The sequence below is a fragment of the Calonectris borealis genome, chromosome 5 (assembly GCF_964195595.1).
Source record: "Calonectris borealis chromosome 5, bCalBor7.hap1.2, whole genome shotgun sequence".
Lineage (NCBI taxonomy): Eukaryota > Metazoa > Chordata > Aves > Procellariiformes > Procellariidae > Calonectris > Calonectris borealis.
In genome coordinates, this window is record NC_134316.1 from 37,743,576 (window position 1) to 37,770,792 (window position 27,217).

Sequence of the window (27,217 nt, forward strand, 5' to 3'; positions counted from 1 at the left end):
CTGTGTAGAAAAAGGACTAAAAAGACAAGGATTTTCAGACTCTGCTTCCAGGCTTCTCAATGCCCACTGCATATGGACCGCTTGTGAAAAAAAGCCACCAGCCTGTTTGGAACCGCTGTTTTGCTGACATGATCGAAAGGGAAGGCCTCAGCTTCTGGCCATTATCATTACCATTCTACTATTTGCCTGCCTGCCTGCTACATGGGCTTCCCTTTGCAAATTTTTCTTTCTGTTTTCTGCGCAGACCAATTCACCCTTCTCATGCCTGGGAAAATGCACGAGATTGATGAGGAAGAGAAGGCAGTTACATTTCGTCTTTTCTTTGCTTATTCCCAAACATTCTTTCCTTTCTGTTAGAGGGAGTTGTTGTTATTTATGTGGTGTTGGTTAACATTTCCTATATATGTAGGGTCCTGACTTTTAACATTTTCTATAGGAGTCTTTACAGTACAGCTAACAGTGCTTCTTCCCAGCCCCTTATCTTTCCCTATTTTACACAACTAAGAGAAAATTCTTTAACATATTTCAGTGTTGAGAATTTTAGCAAGGACATCTCTTGGCAGAAACAAAAAAAGGAGATATTCTTACCCAAATTTTAGCTGGTTTCATATTTTTCTTGTCCTTGTACTTCTTCACTCACTTTCCTATTTAATCTTTGATTGCAGGCCACTAAAGAAGTAATAGAGCGAGAAGCCCCAGGGATGGCCCTGGCAATGCTGATGGGATCACTTAATGTTACTCCTTTGGGCATGCTCTCTAGGTAAGACTATTTCCTTCAAAGTATGCGGTGAACTATTTCCTTAGAAATACACATTGTCATGGTATTTCCTACTTAATTAGTAACTGTTCCTCTGCCTGTTGGTGTTTCTTTTTTATCAGTGCCATCTCTTGTCATCCTGTATTTCTTTCTGGAGTTGATTTTTATTTTATTCCTTCAATTTGCTTCATTTTACCTATGATAGACTTAGTAATATCAATAGCTTTCGTAAGCTAGTTTGTGCTTGCACATTGTTTCAAGGTAACTAAGAAACAATGGCTGCTACAGGTTTTTGAGTTCTCATTGTGTAATGAGGGTATAACAAGAAAATAATTATATAAGAAATAAAGAAGGAACTTTCAAATCTGCAACTTTGTATTCATACTTGCATTTTTAAAGGACATTTAGATGAGAGGTTTAGTGATTTGACAAGGTATTTTAAAACTTTTCATATCACATATCACATATCTGAAATGGCAGCATTACCAAGTTAACACCTTCAGATGCTGTCCAAAATAGCAAATATATTCTTTTTTTTATCTGATATAATTTTTTATATCATAGTTTGTGTTTATCTGAAAGGGAAGGATAACAGAATATTACCACAAGGAGAGGAAAGGTTAATTTAGCTGTTCTGTTTCTGATCGAGAAAAAGATAGCCATTTAGATGACACTACCAAGTTTGGTTTAAGATGTGGTGTGATCAGGATGGCTGAAAGGATGTTGTAATGGGAGTGGAATCAAAATGCTGGATTGCAACCTGACTCTTCTGTACACATAGCAAGAAAATGTCCCTTAAACTACAGCCGCTTTCAGTAGTAATTGATGACAATAATGGGAGATAACATTACAAAGATGCTGCATGCAATCATATTAGGTCTTAAAAAATTTCCCAGTGAAAACCTTTACTTCAGAACTAAAAGTAATCAGCATGCAAAAGTCCATTGTTTTTATAACACTTTCAGATCATAAAATACACAAAAATTACAAAATTACAGCATTGTGGTTTCATGTGCAATCTCAGTTCTGCATGATTGCATGTGTGTTATGATTACATTTTTTTTGTAGAATTCCTCTGCAAATGCTTAAGATGGAGGAAGGAAACTTACTTTTCTTTGTTTTGGTTGTCCTATGTGTAATCTTATATTGGTTTTGGTGCTCTTTATTCAGAATCTTCTCTGAATGCAGACTCACTTCCTCTGGGATTTTTCTTACATCATTTGTTATTCTAAGACACAAATTGTTAATATATTTTCATAGAAAATTCTGCAAATTGAGGTAGTGTTGTAATCCCCTCTTACAATGAGTACTAAGGCACACATTAAGAGAGGTCAAAAACATACACTAATTTTAGGTACACAGTTTGAGAAATGTAGATCCTAGTTTTTCAAAGTATTTAACATTAAATGTCACTTGTCCTAAGCTTACCTCTGATTGACTTCCTTTTGAAATGAAGTTCTGATGGATAATTTTGCATGTAATTTCTTTGACTTTTCAAAAAAAACAAAAGCAGAAGTTCCGTTATGCAACGTTAAGCTGACACTTCTATAAATTACCTGCAGATTTGGAAAATGTTAGGTCAATCATGTTGAATTTTATCACATGAACTTTTAAAAATTGTTATAAGTTATAGGCTGTCTTCCTGACTATGGGCCAGCATTAGAAAGTGGTGAGTTATTTTGTAGACTGGATTCACAGATACTTACGGGCAAATGAGAGGCAGTGAGACTCTCATAGTTCAACTTCAGTTCTAGGGTCCAGCAGGGAGTACCTTAGAGCGTCATAGACCTTTTTATGTGTTTCCTGAAAGTGTTTCCTTTTCTTCTTTGTGACCTTCCAAAACTGCACTTGTACCTGAATTATCTCTTCCCTTTACCCGGTTCCTTACCTGTCAACTACCCATGCCGTGCCAGTCTTTATTGAGGCTTTTTAAAGCACTCTCTGTCTCCTTGCCCATCCTTTTACCAGCATAATTACTTCCTAGGGAGATCGTGTTTTTTTCCCAAAGAGATCATGTTCTCAATTCCTACTTCTGCATCAGACCTGTATTTCTTTCCTCCCACATCCATTTTTTTCTTTCTCCTGTGTCCTGTTTTTCCTTCCACTCCCTTACTTCTATCTGTATTCTTCTTTCTCAGACTTCTTTGTTTTTTCTTAAACTTTCTGTCCACTGCATCACAAGGCTGAGGATAACATGAGATCCACAGCATCTCCTTCAACTGGTCTACATTTGGAGGAATATCATTAATTTCTCTCTTGCATTACCCAGAATGCACGCACATTTTGTGTGCTTTTATGTTGTGAGTGCACACAGTATTTTTTGCAAGCCATGCAGTTTTTAGGTACTTTCATTTAGTTTTGCATGCTCTCCTGAGAAAGTTTTGGGAGCTCCATTTCTATCGAGCCACTAGATGTATCATTGGCAGCCGAAACTTGTAGCTTTCGGGAGATGGCTGCTGGTTTAGTCCTTTTTTTATTGTTGGTTGGTTGTACTGGTCACTTAGCTTATAACGTTCAAAATTATTTAAAGCAGAATAAAAGAGCCAAGAAGGAGATTATTAAAGGAGCTATATGCCAAACACAATTCCACCTCATTTTAATTCCTTTGTGGATAATCCTATTTTCTTTATTTTGAATCTGTCATAAACTGTGTCCCACGTATGGGATTTGCTGGATTGAGATTGTACTCTGTAAGTTTGACTACTGCAACAAGAGTAAATGAGCACATTTCTTTAACTCGGGCACTTCAGCTTTGTATTGCAGTAGAGCATTCCTCAACTACCTGGAATTCTTTCTTAACTGAGGGCATATAGCGTGTAAGAAGTGAATATGGGAAAACAGAGGCTAGGAGTCAGGCAATATTCAACTTGCTAGTTGAAAATGAGACTTCTCTTCAGGCTAGCCTGACTGTGATATCAAAAGTTCATTTTGCGGCACAAAAACGGTCTCTGTGCTATTTAATTGTGAGCATTATGACAGCTGTCACTAGAATAGTTGTTACCCTGCTAGAAAATGCTGTGCTACCAATAAATGACATTAATCACTGAGAATTATTTGTATAAGAAGAAATCCAGGGAAGGTGGCTACCCCACAAACCATGTCCTTTGGCTCAAAATTTTTGGTAATGCCCTATCAAGAAATTATTTTCTTTTCTATTCTGTCTAAGCTGATGGCTCATGTTTTTGTTTGATAAAGAGATTGTTACACAATTTCTCTCAACTGTAGTCTCCGTATCTTTGTGGTTTGGTTTCGTCCTTTTACTTTTTTCTTATCCTTATATCCCAGCCCTGGGTTTTTCACCACTGGTTTCGTAAACAGTGGAGAAAACAGGAGGCACTCTTCACAACCTCAAGACAAAATCGAGTAATTTTAATTTTTTTCCTTGAAAAATATTTAACTAAAAGGAGGAAGAGGCAAACTCTAAACAACAGAAAGCATTCAGCACTTGGGTGTCTAAGTTCAGCCCTGCATCAAGACCAAAGGAATTCCCTAAAGACAAAAAATAAAATAAAATCTTCCATCTTTGATAATTGGTTTTGTCTTTTTTTGAGGGGGAAGGGAAGACTGTTAGGAAGAATTAGATAGGAATTGCATAAGTGCAATTTTCACTTGAGAATTACTTCCCTCTTATGTTGAATCTTAAAAAAAAAAAGAAAGAAAACATATTTAATTAATGCAACCAGCACGACTTAGTATTTTTACCTAGGAAGGGAAATAGTGTTTGACACCATAAATTACGTTACAAAGGAACCATGTGTATGAGCAAATAGGGACTGTATCAAAGCATGTATTGGATGCAAGTAAACAATAGAATTAAGGGAGCTACACAGATCTAAAAAAGATGGAAATCTAGCCAGTGTTTATACTATCAATTAAATGTTAGACTCTGTCAGCCTTGTTTGATGCTTTTTCAGCTCAGCTTCTCCTGAGCAAGTATTTTTAGATGTTGGAAATTGAGTTTACAAATTCTAATAAATAATAGAATTTATCTTAAATGCTCTGTTCTTGTTTCTATAATGGAGAAAGTTGCATGCAAGAATTTCACTCTGGGTTTCTTTCTTTTCAGACCTGTGTGTGGAATCAGAGGGAAAACTCTCATAATTAATCTGCCAGGTAGCAAGAAAGGGTCACAGGTAAGAAGTGCTCTTACTGATCTGCTACTGAGGACCCATGATGAGTACCTCCCATTGTTCTGAATGGTAGAAAGTACCCACTACAACAAATTTTACAGAAGTGAATTGAAATGCATGTTCATATAACTGAACGCACCATCACTCTCAGTGAGGGACGATACAATTCTGATCTGATTGAGGGTACTGTGTGACCAGGACAGCGTTACATGTAGTGCAGGAGAGCGCTCACTGTAGCAGGCAGTGCTCATGAAGAGTCTAATGGTCTCTTACACTTCCTCCTTCTTCTCTAGACAGCCTGTACCTGATCCCTGTGTTGTCTATAGCTTCCAAGAAAGCATTCTTTCTCACACAGAAGTAAGAGGATGGCCTAGTGTATGGTAGAACTTGGGGGAGTATGAAGAATATTCTCAATTTTGGTCAGCAAGAGGGAGAAAAAGGAACATCATTTTTAAGAGTTTGAGAATTTTTTAAATCTTTTGGATATGGGTATCAGACCTTACACCCTTTATACAGTTTGTTTTCTTCCTGCGTTTTGCTCAGTTTGGACAGGGAAGTTAGGCTTTGTGTTTTTATTCATGCTTACTTTCTGACGGTAGAGCTGAGAGAAACACAATTAAACATTAGGAGGAAATTATTTTTTGTTAGTAAGGCTAGATCTTTCCAGTGCTCCTTCTTTCTGTGTAGTTGGCTGATAGATCCAGAAAAACAGCCTTCTCTACACAAGTACTGCTAAGCTGCATAGTGGGCTGTACAACCCGGTACAAAACTGCTAAGGTAGATCCCCCATCAATCCTGAGAACATATTTCTCCAGGGCTCAGACTATGTCAGTGGCCTTGTTAAAAAACGTCTTTATCTCTGGCCTCTGACGAATGCGTACCTGGTAGTTTATCAACGTCTTCTAAACCAGTAGTACCCAATGACAGAGGAGACAGTACTAATGTGTTTGGCAGCACAGCCCTGAAGTCACTGTTGCTTGAAAGACTTATGTCTGGAGATAAATAAAGAATGTTTATGTGGGCTGTCACGTGGAAGTTGAAGAGGAAATGTTTTGAATATTATTATCTTAAGCAGCCATCACAGGTTTTCAGATACATTGTCTACATATTTCCGTTCAAGGACTCAGTAAGCCCTCCTATGATTCTACCATTTCTTAAAGCCTTTTTAGGAAATCTAATGAGACTCTGTAATTGAAAATAAATTTAAAAGCCTTCAAAACATGCAACAAGCATTGGAGGATGGTGGGGCAGGAGTATACCTACCTGAAAGTCTTCCAGTTATGAGAGGGAAGTCATATGTATGTACATGTGTTTAACATAGCAGTGGGCCCCACATCTTAGAGAACTGGTGCACTAGTAAGAAGTTTTTTTCAGAAGTCTATACTTCTTTTGTTGAATTATGAAAGAGATGAAATAGCCTACAATCTCTAATGGTTTTTATTGTATTCAGTAGCACTCCTAACATGCTAGGTACAGAAAAAATTGTCATTTTCTGCCCTGAGGCACTCAGACGTGAAGATAGGTAAATTGTAGAAATAGGATGAAGAAAAGAAATGGAAATATGTTAATAAGTATTTTAACAATAATTCAATATAAAGTAACTAGTAAAAAAGATAATTCTGCTGGAAAAGAAAAAAAGGTCATATGATTTCATTATACAAGCAAGCTTTTTATAAACTGATGATTTATTTGTTCCTGTCATGATGATACTCTGTTCTGTCACAGTTTATTTTAATATGAAACATCTTTAAAGTATCAGATTTCAGCAAAGATTTTTAAGATGAATAGTAGAGAAAATTGTTCCATAACAGGCGGATCTCAAGAACCAAACAGAACGGGTTGTTACCAGGAATTTCTCTCATTTCTCTCTTTTATGACTTGCTAATTTCCTTTCCGTCATCTTAATACAATCATATAAGAAGCTTATATAAATCTATGAAATTGCAGCAGTATACATATTTCATTAATAAACTATTAAAATATTAATAGAAAATGGCAGCAGTCTAAATGTTCCATCACAAAAATGGACACAATGTCAAATGCATTTTCTCCACACATTTGTGTGGCTTGTACCACTGAATCTGTAGAATACTTCCATTTTTGTGTTGTTCTGGTCTGTTTTCTTTTCTTTTAGCCTTGCAAAAGGTATTTAATGTTATGAAAGAGGGCAAAGTGTGAATTTATCAGATTCTTATTGAAATCATTGGTTCTATGGCAATTTTCATAATTGTACTAACAATTGCCTAGAACAATGAGTTTTACAAATAGTATGAGCTTTTAGAGTACTTACTGGGAACCTATTCATCAACAGTTAAGCCAACAAGGCTTTATTTCAGCGGTGGGAGTGGGGGACATGCTTCTTTAATGAGTTAATCACTAATGTACCTTTTCATGATTATTGGTCAGTTCACAGATTGTTGTCCTTGTTTACCACTTACTTGAGGTCTGCTTTTTTATTGAAGTAATGATGGTTGTATGCTTCAGTATTTTAAACCATTTTTAAAGTAATACTGTAGAGGCACAATACTCTGAGGTTTGCAGTTACATTAGAAGTTATAATTCTTTCTTATGTTTACAAATATATTTTAATATATATTCATTATATACAGCATCTTATGCTCATCCAGTTTACTCCAGTTCTTCAGAGTGCCAAATTGAATGTTTAAAGAATTTATAAATCTGTGAAGTAGTCTGACTTTTCATTACTCTTAATGGAGCAACTGAAAGGTGGGTTCTTATTTAGAAGCTTTGAGGAAATACAGTGTTTGAGAGTCATGTTTTTGACTTACAAAGTGGCTTATATAAACTCTAGTAATTTCTGATGGATGGTTTGCTCTTCATTTTGTTTACATAGTCATTTTTATTTATTGAAAATATTTGTTACAGTATCTATTTACAAAATGTTTATCATTATTTATTTTCTGGATACTCTAAAATACATTTTTTAAAATCTTCCTTATGCTTGAAACAAAATCAAAAATGAAGTGCAACAAAAGGAATAATGTAGCTTTCTCTGTCAACTTGTGTGTTCCCTAACTGCACTGCCATGGCAATTTGTTCTTGTGACCCTGCCATCATTTTCCAATAATTTAATGTTTATATGCAGTCTGCTCAAATGACATGAAGAAAACTCTTTCCTGAGGTGCCTGGGAGGAGGATGAGAGACAATAGTTATAAATTGAAGAAGGTAGCTTCCAGCTGGATAAAAAGAAAAGAAAAAAAAAATCACTTTGAGGGTAATTAAGCATTAGAACAGGTTGTCAAGAAGGATTGTGGAGTCTCTGTTCTTGGATTTTTTCAAGACTTTATTGAACAAAGCCCTAAGCAACCTGTCTGAATTCTGTATTGACCCTGATCTGAGCAGGAGGCTGCAGCGCGTGATGTCCTGAAGCTCCTCTTTGATTTGGCGAAATACTAGCATATTTTAGCAGCAGAGTTAGCTATATATGTATATGCCCATTATGGAACAAAAAGAACAGTTACACAGCGTCTGCATTTTTGCTTTCTCCAGCCATGTAAAATAAACTTTCTAATTGTTTTTAAGATCATAGAGCAAGGAGAGGTTTGAAAAATAGATTATTTATGAACAATTTTTTCTGAGTTACATAAAATTATAATTACATCAGTGTAGTTTGTCATTCTTGCAGTATATAGGGTAAGTCCATGAATAAAAAAGGATATAATTATATAAAAGTATAATTATGGAAACCCTTATGAATTGTTCTCTAATTGTGAAGGAACATAATAGGAATGATTTCAAGCTAATATCCCTGCAGGGATAGAGTTAATGTTTTTATTCTGCATTTTTGTAGCATTCTGCCAACTGCTGTGAACTGGTTTCTGTATTATGTATTCATGAAAATTTAACTCTTGTTTTCCAAAGTTTTAATCCAATGTTAGCTTAATTACAGTAGCCCCATTGTACAACTTACTATATTTGCATGAAAAAAGGCAAAAATATATAGTATAGTCCCCGGTTCTGGTTCTGAGTTTGTTTTTTTTACCCTCCTTGAGCAATTGCATAGGGCATTTAAGGTTTTATTTGTGATCGGGTAAAAGATACATCTAAATCCCAAATATCGAGTAAATCTGAAAAATCCCTATTTACTTCTGCAGGTAACTTTTCATAGTCATTTCTCTTCTTGTTGTGCGTAGGAATGCTTTCAGTTTATACTGCCAGCCCTACCTCACGCCATTGATCTTTTGCGGGATGCCATTGTAAAAGTAAAGGAGGTACACGATGAGCTTGAAGATCTACCTTCACCGCCACCTCCTCTTTCTCCTCCTCCAACCACCAGCCCTCACAAGCAGACAGAAGACAAAGGAGTACAGTGTGAGGAAGAGGAGGAAGAGAAGAAGGATAGTGGAGTTGCCTCAACAGAGGACAGTTCTTCTTCACATATAACGGCAGCAGCCATTGCAGCTAAGGTGAGTCTGGCTTGTTTCCCTAAGAGACCCTTTAGTTTCTATCTCAGGTACTTTCCACCAATATTCATTTGCATGTTAAGACTATACATTGATGTCTGTGTGGTCAAAAAGATGTATTTTAGGTACGTTTTATAGAAATATAGCTTCGTAAAAATATATGAATCCTATTTTGGTAGGTGATCTCAAATTCCAGTGGGAGATATGTATTGTTTATTGTCTTGACGATAGTATGCATTTTTATGATACCATTCTGATGTGGCAGATTACTTTTAGTGTTTTTTTTTTAATTCAAAGTACTCACACGCCTGAACATACAAAGTTCAGTAGGTGGCATGTTAAGGAATTGCAACAAAATTTTCTAAGCTGTAATATCTATCTTGAAAAGAAAATGTTGATGTCTAAAAACATTCATTAAAAGTATGACAGATAGGTACCAGGTTAAGTAATAAGCTATCCAGACTACTGTATTCCAGTGTGCATGTCCGCATAAGAGATGTGAAATTCTGCCGCAAAACTAAATGTCATCACATTGTCTTTATAGACTTGCTTTAGCCAGTAATTATAGATCAACATTACTCAAACCGAAATAATAAATTTGAGACTATAAAAGGAAAAAAATAGATAACACTTGCAAATTATTTCAGTTCAAATTTTAAATGTTTTCCAAAGAAATATCGTATTATTTGAACCAATATATAAATATTTACCTCAGTTTTGTGTCTTCAGTTTTCAAATAGAAAGACAATGTATTCCTATGTGTTTGGAAAGGCTTTTTTCCAAACTGCTTTGTTCTATATTTACTCCACAAACTGTACTTTTAATTCCTATTGTGGGAATTGAAAGTCTAAGTAACTCAAAATTATATTAAACAATTTCTAAACCAAAGTAGCAACATTCTAACTCTAGAAATATGAATTCAGGTCTGAGCCATCTTGACATTTCTAAGACAGCTGCAGCTGGAGATATCTCCTCATGCACAGAAAATCCTGATTACATATATCTTTACAGGGATGAATTAAGGTAATTATCACTTGCAAGTTTCAGGTTTTATTAATGCAAATTTCAAATTGATTAATTTATTTTGATATAGGCAAAGATAAATAATATGTGCAATTTTTAAAGGCAGAGAATACCTGAGATCTAAACTGTTCATATGAGCTTGGCGTTTCAGTGTCACACTTGTTTTCACCTCATTCCCTTTCAGTCATTTGCTTGTATAGTATCATGTTTTCCTGTCACTGTATTCATAGCTGTTATGTGTTGTGCATTAGAAGCATCCATCCTACACCAGTTCAGCTGTTATCATGGCAAAAGGTGAACAGCCCATCCCTGGTCTCATCAGTTATTGCCATCACGCAGCAGGCAGTGCAGGAGAACCGGTAAGAGACACTTCCAAGAGGCTTTTGCACTAACAGTGGCTAAAAATACACTGCCAGCCTCCTAGTCTACTGTGTGAACAGACAGTGTTATTTATTTTCTTCTAACAAAGACACATCAGTGCTATCTTTTAGAGAACATACTACAGAAAATATTCTGTTTAAGGTACAGGGCTAAACAAGGTAAAGTTCATGTGCGTTGTCAGTTTTAATCATTTGGCTGCTGAGATAATCATGGCTATATAGCCTGTGTTTCTGATTAGTCATTGGCTTTATCATCTAATATACTCAATAATTGAATATAATTAAAGTAATCTCCTAAAATTACTGCTGTAGAGCTATGAAATTTTGGTAACTTTTCCCTGTTCATTTGCCTTGCTTTGCTTTTTTTTCTCTCAATAGTTTGTTAATATAATACAGCATTTGCACTGGGTGTTCATAGTTTGCTTTCATCACTTGCAGTTTCTCCCTTATTTTTGTATTCTGTTTAGAAGTAGAATTTCTCAAAAACAGAAGAAAAGACTTGAGGAGTCAGGATACAGTGGACTTATTATAAATTACTGGATTTTAGTGAATAGTAGGCAACTATTTCAATGAATGGTAGAAAGAACGTAGTTTATTATAACCCAGAGGTTATAACTCGGGCTCTAACAAAATACCATACTTTATTTTCCATCTCCCAAAGGTTTAGTCTAGGCTTGAATCAAGATAGAATAATGGCTACAGTATCATCAGGAATGAAATGTAATTTACTGTATTAATAACTGTAGGTTAGAGAAACCTAAGGAAGGCAGTTGGCCTAGAGAGAGTTGTGCTGTCTGACCCGTTCATTCCATGTCAGCCAGCAAATAGGGTGTAAGTTCTTGGGAAAATATGTCACTAGATTTGATGACCAGAGGCTGCACTTTCTTGTTCCCTTAGGCAAATGGTAATTTAAACCATCAATCAAATAGCGTAACACCTCTGTATTTAAAACATGATGACCATGTCTCTTGAAAAATCACTTAGGAAATGTGAAGGCTTTAAAGTTCACACACCTGATGATAAAGCTATGTATATGTACATACATACATACACACACATTTATTCCAATAGTTTCATTTTTTTCAGTTGAGGTTACTAAACTAGAATTTGCACCATATTCTTCAGTGTCAGTAAAACAATGCATTCAGCCTCTCTGAAGCACACTGTTAAGCTGTCATCCAGGCTTCTGTGCCCTTTTGCAAATTACTCTTGAGCTATTGTTTTATGCATTCTATAATCCAAATCAAATCCTCAAACTCAGAGCAGGAAGTGGCTAGTTTTTCAGAAGGTTGTTGGTTTTTTTAAGCTGTTCTTTCTCCATGCTTTTAAGACATTTTTGCTCTTGTATAACTATCATAGTAATTACCATCTACAACTTGTTTCTTAGTACCTCACTAGCACTGTCAATCTTTGTTCCAGTCCTGGGCAAAAGAGAATAAAGAGCTCATATCTTTTCCTTTTTCCTCTTCTTGTCAACACTTAGTTCTCTAATCTGAAAACACAAATACTTAAACAGATATAAAAGTACTTCTGGGAAAGGTCATGTCAGATAAAAATTATAGAAGCAATGACTGATGGATATGGTGGATATCTTTCTCTGTCACTTCATTCATTTCTCATTCGTTTCTTTCTCCATCAGTATGTTACAACAGGTTTCCCACTCCAGCTAGTGCAAACAGAAACTATTTTCACTGACGTTAGAGTTTTATTGTACACCATTTAGGGTTTTGAGACCTCTACCCTCTATTAAATTTGTTTGAATCTGGCAAATGAGTTGAAAAATTTTAGGGGAGACATCATAGATACTCATAGTGTAACTTTGTGAAAGTTTAAAAAAAAAATTCTATCCAAAACACGATAATATTCCTGCCCTTCCTTACTGCAGATTTCCAGGCTCCAGGAAACACAGAAATTTCTCATGGGTTTATCAACCTCTTTAGCAGGGTCAACAAGAAGTTGCCTTGATTAGAGACTCAGATTGCCTAAATTTAATTTTAAAAGGAAAAAAAACTTATTAAATGTAGGTGAGAAAAATGAGACATTCCCCATATCACATAACACATATACATAGAAATACCAATCATATTCTATTCTCCCTTTCACTTAATGAACAGTATATATACATTATATTTTTTATATATTTATGTTTATGCAGTATATATATTAGTACCTTCTCTGAAATCAGCAGGTTGTAACGGTTTAAAGAGAATATTAATGCTGGTTTTAGCAATACAACAGACCCTGGTGTCATATTAGAGAAATAAACCTCTTGAGAGCAAAATTTGTAACTGAACTAACTTAATTCTTTCAGTGAGATTTTGTGTCTGCGAAAGCTAGCAAGCTGAAACTTAGGGTTCTAGATAGGTTTATATAAGGATTGTTTTATGGCAGGTTTATTTTCTGTAAAGGTAGTGATTAGGGAATAATTCTCATTGAAATGAAATGTCTGTAATCATCTTTTCCCTTTGTCTTCAGCTTCCTTTTCTGATTAATGTCCTGGCTGAAATTTTCCTTAAATTTTAATTTTCTCACAAGCAAAACTTAGTACTTCACATGCAGTTCAATGGAGACTGGAATTGTCTCAGTCACTTTGCTACAGAGATATTTTTTTGTTCTGGCAAAGGTGATATCGGATAAAATTTTAGAAGCAATGATTGATGGATCTGGTGTCATATCAGACAGAAAAAAAAACCAACAGTCACTTGCCTGAAGGGGATGAGACAATATGTAATATCTGGTTACTCTAGAGTAACCGGAGAAAACCCAGGGAGAACTGGATCATCATATCATTTGCAAAAGCAATATTGTATTTTTATTGTGGGATCTTGGAGTATATAAAAGAGGTAATGGACCCATACACAATCATATCAAGATGTGTGCAGCTTTTTATCAGAGGAGGGTAAAGAAAAGGTGTCTTATTTAAAGACTTAAAACTATACTTTCTTTTATTGTAATTTTTTTTTATTTTATGCCTATATCAAAATGTAATTTTTTTGCTGTATTGTCCTTAGTCATGGAGATTAAAAGGAAGCATTAAAAGTTGTAGGTAGTATTGGAGCTATGCCAATATAAAACTTAGGGATGTCAGCCTTTTTATATGTTTAACATATTTAAGATGGGAGTTCAGGAGAAAAAGAGAACAGAAGGGAAGTGGTGCTTCTAACTACCAACTGTTTGCATGATCAGAATATCATTGTCCCTGTTTACCTCTATTTATAGTACCTCTCGAAGATGCCATTTGCAAATCAGAATACTCCAAGTAGAGGCCAGTTAGGCACTGTTTCTGGAGAGGAAGATATCCCCAGCATAATCGTCCATAGTGAAGAGAAGCTCTGCTGACTTCATAATTTATAGTGGAAATTGCAGCATAAGTTACTTAGTCATGAAAGATCCGCTGAAGAAAGTTGGGGTTTTTTAAATACTGACAGAAATTGACTGGCAAAAAATACTGTCAGTCTAGAAACACAGCAGTAGAGCAGAAAGCAGGCAGTTGGTGGCACACTGAGAACGAGATCTGTTGCCACACAACTTAGAAACAGGTTATAAACATGAGAAACTCTAATGGGTGGAGGAAGGTTTATGGTGAAATAACATCCCCTAGGTATAACCCAGTATCTCTAAGTCAAGGTTGCTAAGTTAGACATAGTCTTTATTTATAGATGGGAACCAGGGAAGTTGAGGGGGAAAAAATGACATAAAAAAGCAGCATTTAATGACTTGAGCCTTGAGATTGGTCATTTTAATTGCACAGAGACAAGCAAGAAAGCTGTCTTAGTATCCTGACACTAGTCCTAAGGATGGAACAGATTTTAAAAGCTAGGATTCAAGCCTGTTCCTGGAAGGAGGTACTTTCCAGTGGCTTCTGTTTGCCCTAAAGCCTTACTAGGCAAGAATGCTCAAAATGCCTAGATGCAGACTGGGTACAGCATCTCCATTTAAAAAAAATCCTGGCTGGAAATGTGCAGTGTTAATGGTTTGGCTTGTCACTGGATCTTCATTTCTTGCTTCCTTTCATTGTCTGCTACTGCCATTTCCCCCAAACGTGAGGGCTCTTTTGGCGGTTCTCTTGGAACTTGAACATCAGGCTGAGCTAAGAAATTCTTAATGAGGAGAAAGATCTTAAACTATATGTATATATATTCCATCAAAGATCTGAATTTCTACATTTTCTTGTCTGTTGTGATAGAAAAGTGAATTGCAGGAAGTAAGAGCAATCTGATCTGGTGAAGTGCTGCCTCTGAAAAAGGAAGAGGTTAAAATCATGAAAATAAAATCAGAATAAGCCTTTGTAGAGAGTGTGTTATAGCAGAATATCTGCTGTATTTTGTGTTGTAGAACTGATGTTAGAGATCAGTTCTCCTGTCTGAGATAGTTATCATTCATGTGTCTTAGCATTTTACACAAAAAATAAAAAATTAATCATTATGTTAAACTAGCAATCCAGTCAATTGTAAAGCCGGTGTGATTATCTGCATGACTGGGCCCAAATACTGCAGTAATAAGAAGCAACAGACTTTCTAATGCTCAGTATATTAAAGCTAAGAAAAGCTTTATTCCTAAATGCATTCTTCTACCTCTTTTCTTTGGAACTGGTGATAAAACTGAACAGAAGAGACAGAAGATAAAAAATAATGATAGATTCACTTTTATTGCTGAAAGTAAGACAACTTTCTCACTGTTGTAAGTTGGCGTAATTCCATTTATTTAAGTGGCTTAACAATACCAGCTAAAGGATCTGTCCCTAAAATTCCATCTTAGAAATAGCTAGCCTTCTAATACATTATGTGGGGAAAAAAAAGATTGAATTTTTATTTTTCCCTTCAGAATGCATTTTAAACCAAACGTTGGCTTTAGATGGTGTTTTCTAGCCTATACTCCCTCCAGAGAGGCCTGTGGCTTTTGCAACACAAGTCTTACATCAAGAATTTTTGTAGCTGAAATAAAGTCTTCAGTACACAGAAAGAAGAGTATTTACTCCCTGCATGACATTTCTTATGAGAAATTTTCTCACTCCATGACGTTTCTTCATGTTTTTCTGTTCAGAATATTGTTCTCTAGTTATAGAATGGAAAGTCTACCTCCCTTCATGCCATGGTAGAAATCACTGTCGGTCATTGTTGGATTTGAAACAGAGGCTTAAGAGGAAAAAACGTTCCTTTCTTATTATTTCCTGTTGTAGTATGTCCGATTCATAGGTTTTTCAGGACAAATAGTATGTCCTGTGCTACTTGAGTTAAAATATGATCTTATATATTTGCTAGGTATTTGTTACTGAAATTATGAGAACATGCCATTAACCACTGCCAGCCTTGCGTATGAGGAGGTGTGCGAACTTGAGGAGTGGGGTATTCCTACGTTTTTGATGTAAGGTTTTGAGTAAGTTTTAAATACAGTATATTTTTTACTATTAATTCCATCTCTCTTAAGATTCCAGATTCCATCATCTCTCGTGGTGTTCAGGTGCTCCCACGTGATACAGCTTCCCTCAGTACTACTCCTTCAGAATCTCCTCGTGCCCAGGCCACCTCTCGTCTTTCCACCGCATCCTGCCCAACACCAAAAGTAAGTACACTTATGCCTTGCAAGTTCCACGCTCAGACATACAATCTATCAGATTAATGTATTGCCTCTGCTGAACAAGGTTGGTTCGCATGCAAGGGTTGTATCATTCTAAGTAATAATAAATGCAAGACAGAACAGTTCATTCCATGTGTACTGTTGCACAATTTAATATGTGGGTCCACCAATACTTTATGGTTACTGAAGTTTCATGTTATCTCTTGCAATATCAACCACGAATATGGAATTGTTAACACCTTCAATGTCTTTAATATCCCCAGGAACATAGATAATCCTGCCACTGAGTAACAACATTAAGCAAATAGTATTTTGTCGACAAAACGTATGTGCAAATTTCTAGCCTGGGCTGGGGCAGTTCTGTGCCCCACTTTATTATTGTTCAGTTTAAGACACTTTCAAGCCAACTGGTTTTGCTCAAACTTAGATATTTGCTGCCTGACATTTGGAAACAAAAAACAGCCTAAATTGAATAGAAAGAAAGTTTTAATGCCAACCTTGTGGGATTATTATTCAGTTCTTACTGATTATGCTGTACTATTTAATCATTGAGGTGAACTCTACTGTGTTCTCTTTTTATCAAACTTTAAATAGCATACATCAAAAACTAAGTGAATTGACCAGTGGCAAGGCCTGTAACGTTTACATTCGGCAGGATTCCTTTCAACAGAAGAAAACTCTGTCTGAATTTGCTTTGCGCCTTCACATCACAAAGATCTTTCTGCGGCACCAGATGCTGACATACTAATAGACCCGTAGCAGATGGCAAACAATAACATTCTTCCTCATCTAATTCATGATCCTTGAAGATTATTCTGCTTGCTAAAGTGATTGCCAGCATCTGCTAGTTCTTCTTTCCTGCTGTCTCATTCTTTTCTGTCAACAAACAAGATTTATTGGCAACCACCCATAGAAATGTTTTGGTTTAGCCTATGGGATTGTTTTATGTAGTACTCACCTTCACTGTAATAGAATCAAAATTATTCTGATGGACAGCATACTTGGACTTCATTATATAGTCTACTTTTCTTAAGAAGATATTCAGTGAATTCTATCTGCAAGCAGCTCCTTCATTTTTTTGCTAAAAAATTGTCACTTGTCCGATGGCTTAAAGATAAAAACTCAGAGCTTGTTACATTAAAACACTCAGAGCAGAAGAGCAATACGAAACAGAGAAACTGCACTGAGTTTTATGCCTGTTGACAAAACAAAAGTGTCCAAAGAAAACCAAAGGAAACCAGTCACAGGCGTAAAAAAGAGACATCAGTGCTAAGAAATAGCTCTAGGTGAAGCCTGTATATTTTCAGGAAGGTTATCACAATGGGCAGGAGTAAAGCTTATCTGTTGTGAAGCAGAATGCACTCCTCTAGACTATCTTCAAAGATTCAGAAATTACAGAAGGAAGCTACAAGAGCTTTGATACAGATTGAAAACCTGAAACTCTTCTTTGGGAAATTAGTTGAGATGAGCTCTTATCATAATTGGATCATGCTTTGGTATATCGTGTTCAGCCCTGTTTTCCATGCATTACTGCAAAAGCAGATTTTGTTCAAAATGCGTGAGACCACACCACTTTTATTACAGGAATTGCCATGCGACATCTAGCTAGTCTAGTTTTCTGTGATGTCTTTTGAAAGTGTGTGGTACAAGCTGATATAAGGAAAGATCTAGGAAAGCCCAACTGGAAAATAAAATTGAAGGGTGATCTCATCTGTTCCTATTACCTAGAGGTTGGATTTTGCACAAAGTATAAGCTTCTTTGCCACTTAGAGAGCTCTCGGTTCATTTTACTTATTACTTTAAAAAAAACCAAACAAACTACTCATTACCTTTTGTTCAGTCCTTTTCAGTACCCTCAAGTTCTCAAACATCATCTGAATTTTTCAAGAAATATGGTTCATTCATGTTCTCAAACATTGTCAATATGTCTAAATGTCTTCACTTACTGTGTTTTCCCTTTTGGATCCTGGCTTTCTCGAAATGCAATATGAATTAAATTTGCACTGGACTTCTTGATCCACATAGTAGCGAGAATAAAGATAAATCGTACTTCAGCATCCAGTTGATATTCCAGGGTGGTTTTTTTTCTTCCTTAATCTGCAAGTGTGTATCGTTTCAATATTCTCATGTGCTGGTTTAGGAACTCATTTCAGGGCTCCAAAACATGTATCTATGAAATGAAACGCAGGAGAGAGAGTTTCAGCAGAAAAACCAATTTAGTTTTCTTTGATTATACATATTGTTTGGAGTGGTGGTCTAGCCATAGAGCTAGTGGCACTATATTTCTTTGTCAGCTACATATTCCAGTTTATTTTGTTGTACCATTTTCTTGTTGTATTTTTTTGTCCTAAATGTACATAAACCCTTACATCTCTCTTACTGAATTTGCTGAATAGCAGAAAGTTGTGTGTGTTTCTCAGAAAAAAAATCAAGCTTCTGCAATGACAGGAGCATCTTTGTTGAATGAATGTAAGAAGCAGGTTACTAATGCATGGGGGTATTGGAGAGAAGGTATGGGAGAGTGCATTACTAATACTCCTGATTGATCTGTTAGAAGTCTTTACCTTTTCATAATTCTATTTTGGAAAACCTAATGTTGTTTATATACACACACACAGATCATGTAGACAAAATACAATATTTAATTTTAAATTAGCTTTACTGTTTACACTTTATCTTCCATGTTTTCTGAAAAATCTCTGTTTCTAACAAAGTAGTAAATGATGACTATTGAGTTTGAACCTGTATATTTCAATCAGTCTTCAAAAGTTTAATTTCCTGATAAAAGATAATTATATTTTTCACTGTAGCCTCTTGGGAGGTCAGAACTTCTCAGGACAAATTTCCATTGGGACTACTCTGTCTATCATTAGGTACAGCCCCAAAACTAAACAAACTTGCTTTTGTTAGCTTTTAATAAATCCCTGTAGAACACCTTCCTTGTTCTCTAAATTGCATATGAGTTTCAAGCGAAATCCACTGTGGCTGAAAGAGCGTTTAAACCATATTTATAGTAGATGGATTCAGATATAGAGGCAATCTAAGTTTTACTCAGGGGAAAACTGCACAAACAGTCCTCCCCTTTTCAGTCATTCAACTATAAAGTTGATAGTGATTGTGACAGATATTTTTATCTTCTGCAATATAGTTTTCGTCTTTTTAAAGTTTTACTGCGTTCTCAACGAGGTTAGATGAATTTGCTGAATACTCACATGACGAAAGTTTAGGATGACACAGTGTGGCTTGCAAGTTTTTCTTGTCATTTCCAGTAGCTGTTCAGATTCTAAGATCTTACTATATTTTTGTGTATGTTTGTGGTTGGCACTTCCATGAAGTTAAATGCAATGTTCTTTTCAGATACAAAAGCAATACACTACCTAGTGTAAAATGCCTTTTACAAATATGGACAAATATTTTTATGTTTGCATTAATGTTGACTCTTGGGGCTTTTTTTTAAATCTACAGTATAAAATTTTAGATCTATAACTTCAGATAACTTAAAAGAATATATCCAGAGCAAATGACTGAGTCATTCCTTCAAACTTCTAATTTTGTTCTACTCTTAAGGAGATGATACTAGTATAAAAGAAAATTACAGCTTTCAAGTTGAAGTCTTCACTTCTCCCATACATAAATGACATAATGAGTATTTAATTTTTGGCAATGTTGTGTGTCAAATGAAGCAGATATAGAAGACCAAGGACAGGTTTTAAATTATCACCAGGAATACATTTCAGTGACAAGAGGTGTTCAAAGTATTTCACTTGCAAGATCATCAGTCTCACTGATGTTCAGTTCTTCCACTTCAATGTGCAAAGTTTCTTTCAGTGTTATCTTTGATCATGAAGGATCCTAAGAAACTTGTTATAGTACTTTTAAGATGAGCATGTTTTTCTTTTTCCATCTTGCTACTTCGTTCCCGACACTCCTTATATTCTGCTTAAGAAAAAGTCTCTTTCTACTTTACTTGCTGGTTATCTGTCCCTTCCCTAGCTATCCATTTTTTAGTTACACTGAATCAGACAAAACCCTCGGTGGTGTTAAGTTACATCCTTACATATTTGTAGTTGTGATAGATAGCTTTTAATTCCTACATAAGAAAAGCATATAGGCTCTATCTTACAGCTAAAACGAGCAAACAGGGCTACTTTTCAGAAGTTTTTTAGATTCTAGCAAAACGGTCATCTCATCTATCCACCGCTCCATCCACACCTTTGTAGCATAGTACATTCAATGCTGCTGGTTGATCACTTTCTGTAACTTTCTATAGCTGTCTCCTATTAGGAACTGTTGTCTTTATCATCCATAAGTTGACATTCACCTGAAGACCTAATACTCCTAATGTAAAAAGTAGGATACTTGTAATTTATGTAAATGTTTCAGTTGCAGAGAATTTCTGAAATGAAAACGCCTAGAAAAATACATTAAACTTTTTTTAAAAAAATAAAAGGCTGATGAGAATTATTTCTGTGGCAAAAAATATTTTATTATCTCAATCATCTCTCATGCTTGCTACCAATGAAAAATGATGCTTTGAACACCTTCTGTCATGAACCATACTTTAATATTGAATGTGCACATTGGTGCAAGTTTTCCATGCAGTCAAATGAGTCACAAATTAATACTCAACCTAATTATGATTTATGTTTTCAGTCTAGTGTTGTGACTTTTAATATACAACTACTACGTGAAGTAATGACATGAGCAGATGGAAGCAGGTAGAGTTGGGAAGATGCTTTTCTAACAATTATTGTTACAAATTTTTCAGTAGAAACATTCAGTATTTTTCCGTAGAAGAAAGATCAGGTTGCTTACCAGCAATTCTTAGTTAATAATAAGATGCTGTTCAAGACATGATTTGGCAAGCTGTAGTTTTATCCATAGGGTAGGTATTTTGTGTACATTGAGTGCATTAAATTTTATATTTGTTGTCTTGATTCCTACTATTTCTTCTTAAGGTGGTCATCAAGGTGAAAACAATATGGCAAGTATGTGAATATATTTTGAAGTTTGTACGCATACACTAAATTCCCAAGTAAAGTTTTTTTCTTTTTTATTTATTAAGTTTGCATATGCTATAGTTTTTTCTACCTAGGAACTTGCTTGAGTAAGTAGCAAGTGCTTTGGCACCGCTATTTAGCTGTGATATGGTTGAGGAGCATGGAAAAGTGGAAAGGATATTTTAAATTGCTAGGATGATCTAGGCAGGTGAAATCACACTCCGAGCACTGCAAGGGTTTCTTGCTTTTTTTTGTAAAACAGGTAGCTGTTTATAGACACGTGGGCTTAGTTAGATATTTGATCCTGATAAAATTCCAATGTTTTCTTGATTATTTCTGGGTTTTATTTCTTCTTAATTTTTTTCAGTGCAATTCCAGGATTACAAAAAATTGTATTTAGTGAAAAGAGATGCTTAAAGAATGTATATTGGAGTAGAAAGTAGCCAGTGTTGCCTTAAGATGAGGAATCCTGCTTACTAATGCACGTCAATGTACTGTATCCTCCTAGGTTCTCCTCAATATAGTGCAGCAGTGGTTTTCCAATCAATTACTAATTAAGATACTAGAATATTTTCCATATAGTTATTACCTTTTTTCCTCATTGTTTGAAGTGTATTGTCCTGGCAAAACATGTGGATGATTGAGTCCTAACAAGTCTTATTTTTAGTTTACATTTTGGTTAAAAACTGTGATTGTTGTTAGTTAAAAACACTAAATGCCACAGCTTCAAAAGTGAGACATTGTAACTAAGAAAGAAGCAGATTGGTATGCTTGGGATATCAAAAAAAAACCCAAATAGATCATAAATAATGAAAGCAAAGTCTACTAAAATCCTTTCTAAAATGGAAGATTCACTTTGTAGGAAGGTTGAAAAATATAGGAGTTGGGTTTTGGGGTTTCTTGTTAGTACCACAACAAACCCATCAACAAGTCTCTGGAGAAGTAGAATAAAGACTGGTGTCATCAAGTTTAAGCTGAATATTGAATTTCAGTAGAGGTACTTATTTGACTTAGTTTTATTTACTTTTTTCTTGAATATCTGTTTTTCAAGTAGTACCGTATTCATTGGTAACCGGAGTCTGTATTAAATAGTATAGCAGTGCCAAAATCCAGTTCCCTTCTTTGTCTCATGCCCAAGAACTGTTTATAGCAGAGCTAAAGAAGGATGTTGGAGTTGGGAATTGGCTACCTATACCAATCCAGAGCATCCAGAACAATCCTTGAATTCATTGAATCAGCTACTTTTCAGACCTGTTATATACTGAATCATGTGAAGGAGCATTAATGTGCAAAATTTCCCTACATTTCTCTTTCTTAGTAACAAGTTGGTATTTTATTAAGCTATGGAATTCCATTCTTTTCCTGAGTCCAGTGAAACTTTCAAACATGTCAGAAATAAGCTTCTCACTCTTTCCCTGAAAATAATACTTATTTTTTCAAATTGTAACTATTCTGCATGTGTATCCCTCCAGAAGAGAAGTACAAACATCCTGGCTGACACATGCATTGCATGAATTCTGATCTATGTATGCTTATGCTGCATCAGCTTGTCAGTTCCTCCCTTAAATGTTTTTTTCAATTAGATTTGGGAGCAAGAGTTTTTGTTTATTACTACGCTTTCTTCAAATGCCAAGTGTTTTTTTCAAATTCTGATTTTTTCAGTTTAGCTTTACTTTAAGAAAAGGAAAAGATGTGCATCCTTCTCGCATTAGTTTCCTTACCCACACCTTTTCAGTTCCTATCCAAAATAAATCTCTGATTTGAATTCTGATGTATCGCAAGATGAGGGGGTTTGGGTTTGTTTTTGTTTTGTTTTGTTTTCCAGACAGCAATGTAGTTACGTCTGTCTTCCGTCCAGTTTCTTCATTTAGAAATTAGTGTGAATACACCTCTACAGAAATATTTGCTAGCTCCATTTTCAATATAACTAGTTCTGGTTTTGTCACCGATGCTTGTTGAGACTGTTGGTGCCTGGTGATCAGTTTGATGTCTTGCTGGAGTTGGCCTGTCAGAGCAATATTGTCTTCCCATCTCTATTCATTCTCTTTTCCTTGGGCATATTAGGTCTTATTACCTGTGCCAATTGATTTATTTTTGTTTCATCATGAAATATGGTTTCAAGAGTAAAACTATGCATCTATGTGCTGAATTTTCATATAGCCAAATATTCTGTTTGTAGGAGTTAGGTTTTCCGCTGCTCCTCTTTTTCAGTGTCTCAGTCCCTGCTAATCTGTAATTTCAGCCATTCATACATTAACCTGATCTTAATCAGCAGTTCAGGTATGGGCAAGCTTGCTTCTGTTCCTTCACTGACTGTTGACATAATAAATAATCCACATCCCCTACCACTGTGTTCTTTCTTTGACAAAAGGATCAGAAATTTAAAAAATGTACTTGCAAAGATAGACAATAATCCTCTTTCCTCTAGTTGTTTCTTTCTTATTATAGTAAATAATTTAACGACGATGCCGTGGCAAAGTTCAGTGCCAGACATTATAGGAGAGGTAGGTGATGTTATTTTAAAACAAAAAGGATTTCAGTCACACTTTCATATCTACATACTCAAAAGCACAAAGATACGTGCATTCAGTAGTCTGTCCAGCGTTCAGGCATCCATATATGTGTACCACCTGGTCTGGTCAGGATTTCTTGAAACGATATATAAGATGTGGGGCACCAGCTATCAACTCCTTCACAACTTCTCTAGGTTTCTTCTTATGCTGGTATCCATCAAGTCAGTGTTGGATGTGCCTTTTATACTCTTTAGGAGCTGACAGTTAAGGGAATATTTGTCTCTCCATTCAGTTCCACCTCTTGAATATGTAAGATTTGCTCGCTGTCCTGTGTTCTCCTTATCTAAACCTGTTTTTTATCATTTCAACATCATTTCTCAGTGGCTCAACTCTTTGTGTTGGTCTGTAAATCATTTTAAGTTGTCTTGTTTTACTGATTGGGTATTCCCAGAAGCTGCATGAAGTGCTGTGAACTAAATAAACTACTGATCTGTGTGCCATCAACACATTTTTCTTATATCCCTTCTGCTATGCTTTCTGGTGCTTCCACATCCATATGTTTCTATTTTTTGTCTGCCAATCTTAATATAGCTGTTAGTTATTCAAGGTGTATTCTTAAGCAAAAGTCTATATTAGCTTGCTGATATAGATGCTGAAGCATCCTGATGTCATATCATGCTTCTACAGATATGCAGTATAATAATAAAATTCCATTTTATGTGCACATGCAACCCAAAGTGCTGTAAAAAGTGGTGGTAGTCTAGCAGCAGCAAGCAATTATGTGTTTGCAGGAGCCAAAACTGAAATTTAGACCAGGAAAGCTATTTCAAGGCATGCATGTTCCTGTGGTTAATGTATCATCTGCAGTAAAAGTTGGCTGATTCCATCGCAGATGCTGTGGTTTAACCCCAGCTGGCAACTAAACACCATGCAGCCACTCACTCACTCCCCCCAACAGCATGAGGGACAGAATCAGAAGGGTAAAAGTGAGAAAACTCGTGGGTTGAGGTAAAGACAGTTTAATAGGTAAAGCAAAAGCCACACACACAAGCAAAGCAAAACAAGGAATTCATTCACTACTTCCCATCGGCAGGCAGGTGTTCAGCATCTCCAGGAAGGCAGGGCTCCATCACGCATAACGGTTACTTGGGAAGGCAAAACGCCATCACTCTAAACGTCCCTCCTTCTTCCCCCAGCTTTTTATTGGTGAGCATGACGTCACATGGTATGGAATATCCCTTTGGTCAGTTGAGGTCAGCTGTCCCGGCTGTGTCCCCTCCCAACTTCTTGTGCACCCCCAGCCTACTTGCTGGTGGGGTGGGGTGAGAAGCAGAGAAGGCCTTGACTCTGTGTAAGCACAAGCACTGCTCAGCAGTAGCTAAAACATCCCTGTGTTATGAACGCTGTTTTCAGCACAAATCCAAAACATAGCCCCATACTAGCTACTATGAAGAAAATTAGAAAATTAACTCTATCCCAGCCAAAACCAGCACAGAGAGAAGCAAGAATCTAAAGCACAGACATTGCTTTTCTCATGGATGATGTAAATACGGAATTGCCTTAAAGTTGTAGGTTCTTTAGCAAGTGTACTAATAGTCTCTGAAGTCCTTTCAGGACTTTTGAAGTTTTTACCTTTCAAACCTTTGAAGAAGTTTTTAGGAAATAAGGGAGTTAAAAGTAAATGGCACTTCCTGGTTCTGTGAATCGTATCTCTTATTTCAGGCAGTATCTAATACTATTTAATGTTGTAATATGTAATACCATCTAAGACTGGCAAACTAAAAATAGTTTTCCCCTCTGCATGGCTGTCTCCAGCGTTGTTTTAGAACCTCACTATCTCATTGGTCAGTCTGCACTCAGTTGCCTTTGTGCCACTGTTGGCCTTTTAACTTAAACAAGGCCAATCTTTTCTCAATCATGTATTCATTCCTCAACTAGACTTATAAAGGGCAGTCATAGAAACTTTCAGATTTAATTTTTATGAATTAATTAAATCAAACTCCTTCATTTTCATCCTTGTAAGAAGATGACTTCAAAAGTCTTTTCCTGCATTTGTTGTAGATTTCACCTTCCTTGGAGTGAGCAAAACTGTATATCTGCTTATATGAGATTTTACTGGTGTTTTGTACAATGGATTTATAATCTCTGTCTTTTTTCCAACTGTTAAGTCCTTGCCCATGTAGCAAAGATGCTTGTTAGTTCAGAACTTTGTGTTAAATTTCACTCCATTTCGTTTACAGCAATCTTCAATGTTATTAAATACCTGCTGATGAGATTACTTCAATATTCTGTAATGATGATGCCTCCCATATTTATCTGAGAACACTCCTAACTTTTGTGTCAAAATCAGTATTGAAAATACTAGATATGGTCAGTTTCTACATCACTCATTCGCAAACTATATTCATAACTTCTCTTCCACCTGTTCCTCTTTCAGCAAAATATATTGTTACCTTCCAACTAGCAATTTTCTTGCCCTCCCAACCATTTTATTTTTACTTCTATATGTTCCTATCCTACATTTCATCTGTTTATAAGAGCAGTTGCCTCATCAAAAGTAATACAGCTTTATACTAATTCTCATTGATTACTATGCCTTTGTTCCCATATCGTGTATTATCACCCCTAATCAAGGAAAGGTACTATTTTTCATTACCTAGTTTACCATTGATGTCTTCCCAACCTCAAATGATAGCATTTCTACTTTCTCTTTTTCTGTTTGTATGTTTAAGGAATCTTTCACTCCTTGTTTTAAATTCCTTTAACTCCATTTTGTACTTAACACTTTCTAGCTTAGACAAAATAGTATCTTTTGCTTTCACATCTGCCAGGCTCTCTATCTAGACCTAGTAGCCTTCTTGACATTGTTTTTTTTCTTCTCCACTCAAGAAAACAAGAGTCAAAGTATTCAATTTCAAGAACTTATTTTGGCTGTCTGTCAAAGTATCTTCAGTTAGAATGGTACTTTTGCAAAAGGCTGATGAAAAGTGGTCATTTGTCTCCCTTGGTAGTTAAAACTCTTGTCTGTTGATACAGAAAAGTATATTTTTCAAGATCAGTCTTATTTGAATTGAGTACCTGTTCACTTTGGATTTATTGCATCCATATTGAAAATATTTCTCATTTGAGAGCAAATCTATCTTCATGTAGTAAAGCAATTAGGCAATTTCATTATAGTATAAAACTGCAAAGTCATTCTATTTCTGATGTGATAACAAAACAACTGTCCGAGAAGTTAGTTGTTTATCTAAAAAAAAGATTGAGCCTGAATGCAAGGCTCATATAGACCATTTACTCTAGAATGCGTGTTTCACATCTCCTGGTTTTGCATGGAACTTACAGGATACCTTCTACAAGACATAGGAGACATAGACCTTATCTCAATTTTGAGAATTTTTTGTAATAATTTTTT

General features: G+C 35.7%; 1 protein-coding gene across 20 annotated transcripts in view; it reads left to right on the forward strand.

The window, feature by feature from the left end:
* GPHN (gephyrin) overlaps nucleotides 1-27,217 on the forward strand; it is a 300,275-nt gene that overhangs the window by 180,953 nt on the left and 92,105 nt on the right. For 12 of the 20 annotated variants that reach the window (XR_012673911.1, XM_075151830.1, XM_075151842.1 and 9 more), the window contains 5 exons: nucleotides 666-760; nucleotides 4,824-4,890; nucleotides 9,043-9,315; nucleotides 10,587-10,694; nucleotides 16,143-16,277. Coding sequence is in view for 19 of the 20 variants with exons in the window: in XM_075151830.1 (XP_075007931.1) it covers nucleotides 666-760; nucleotides 4,824-4,890; nucleotides 9,043-9,315; nucleotides 10,587-10,694; nucleotides 16,143-16,277 (678 nt within the window). In the remaining variant the exon portion in view is untranslated. The remainder of the gene's footprint in view (nucleotides 1-665; nucleotides 761-4,823; nucleotides 4,891-9,042; nucleotides 9,316-10,586; nucleotides 10,695-16,142; nucleotides 16,278-27,217) is intronic. The other 8 variants (XM_075151848.1, XM_075151849.1, XM_075151847.1 and 5 more) reach the window with 2 other exon arrangements.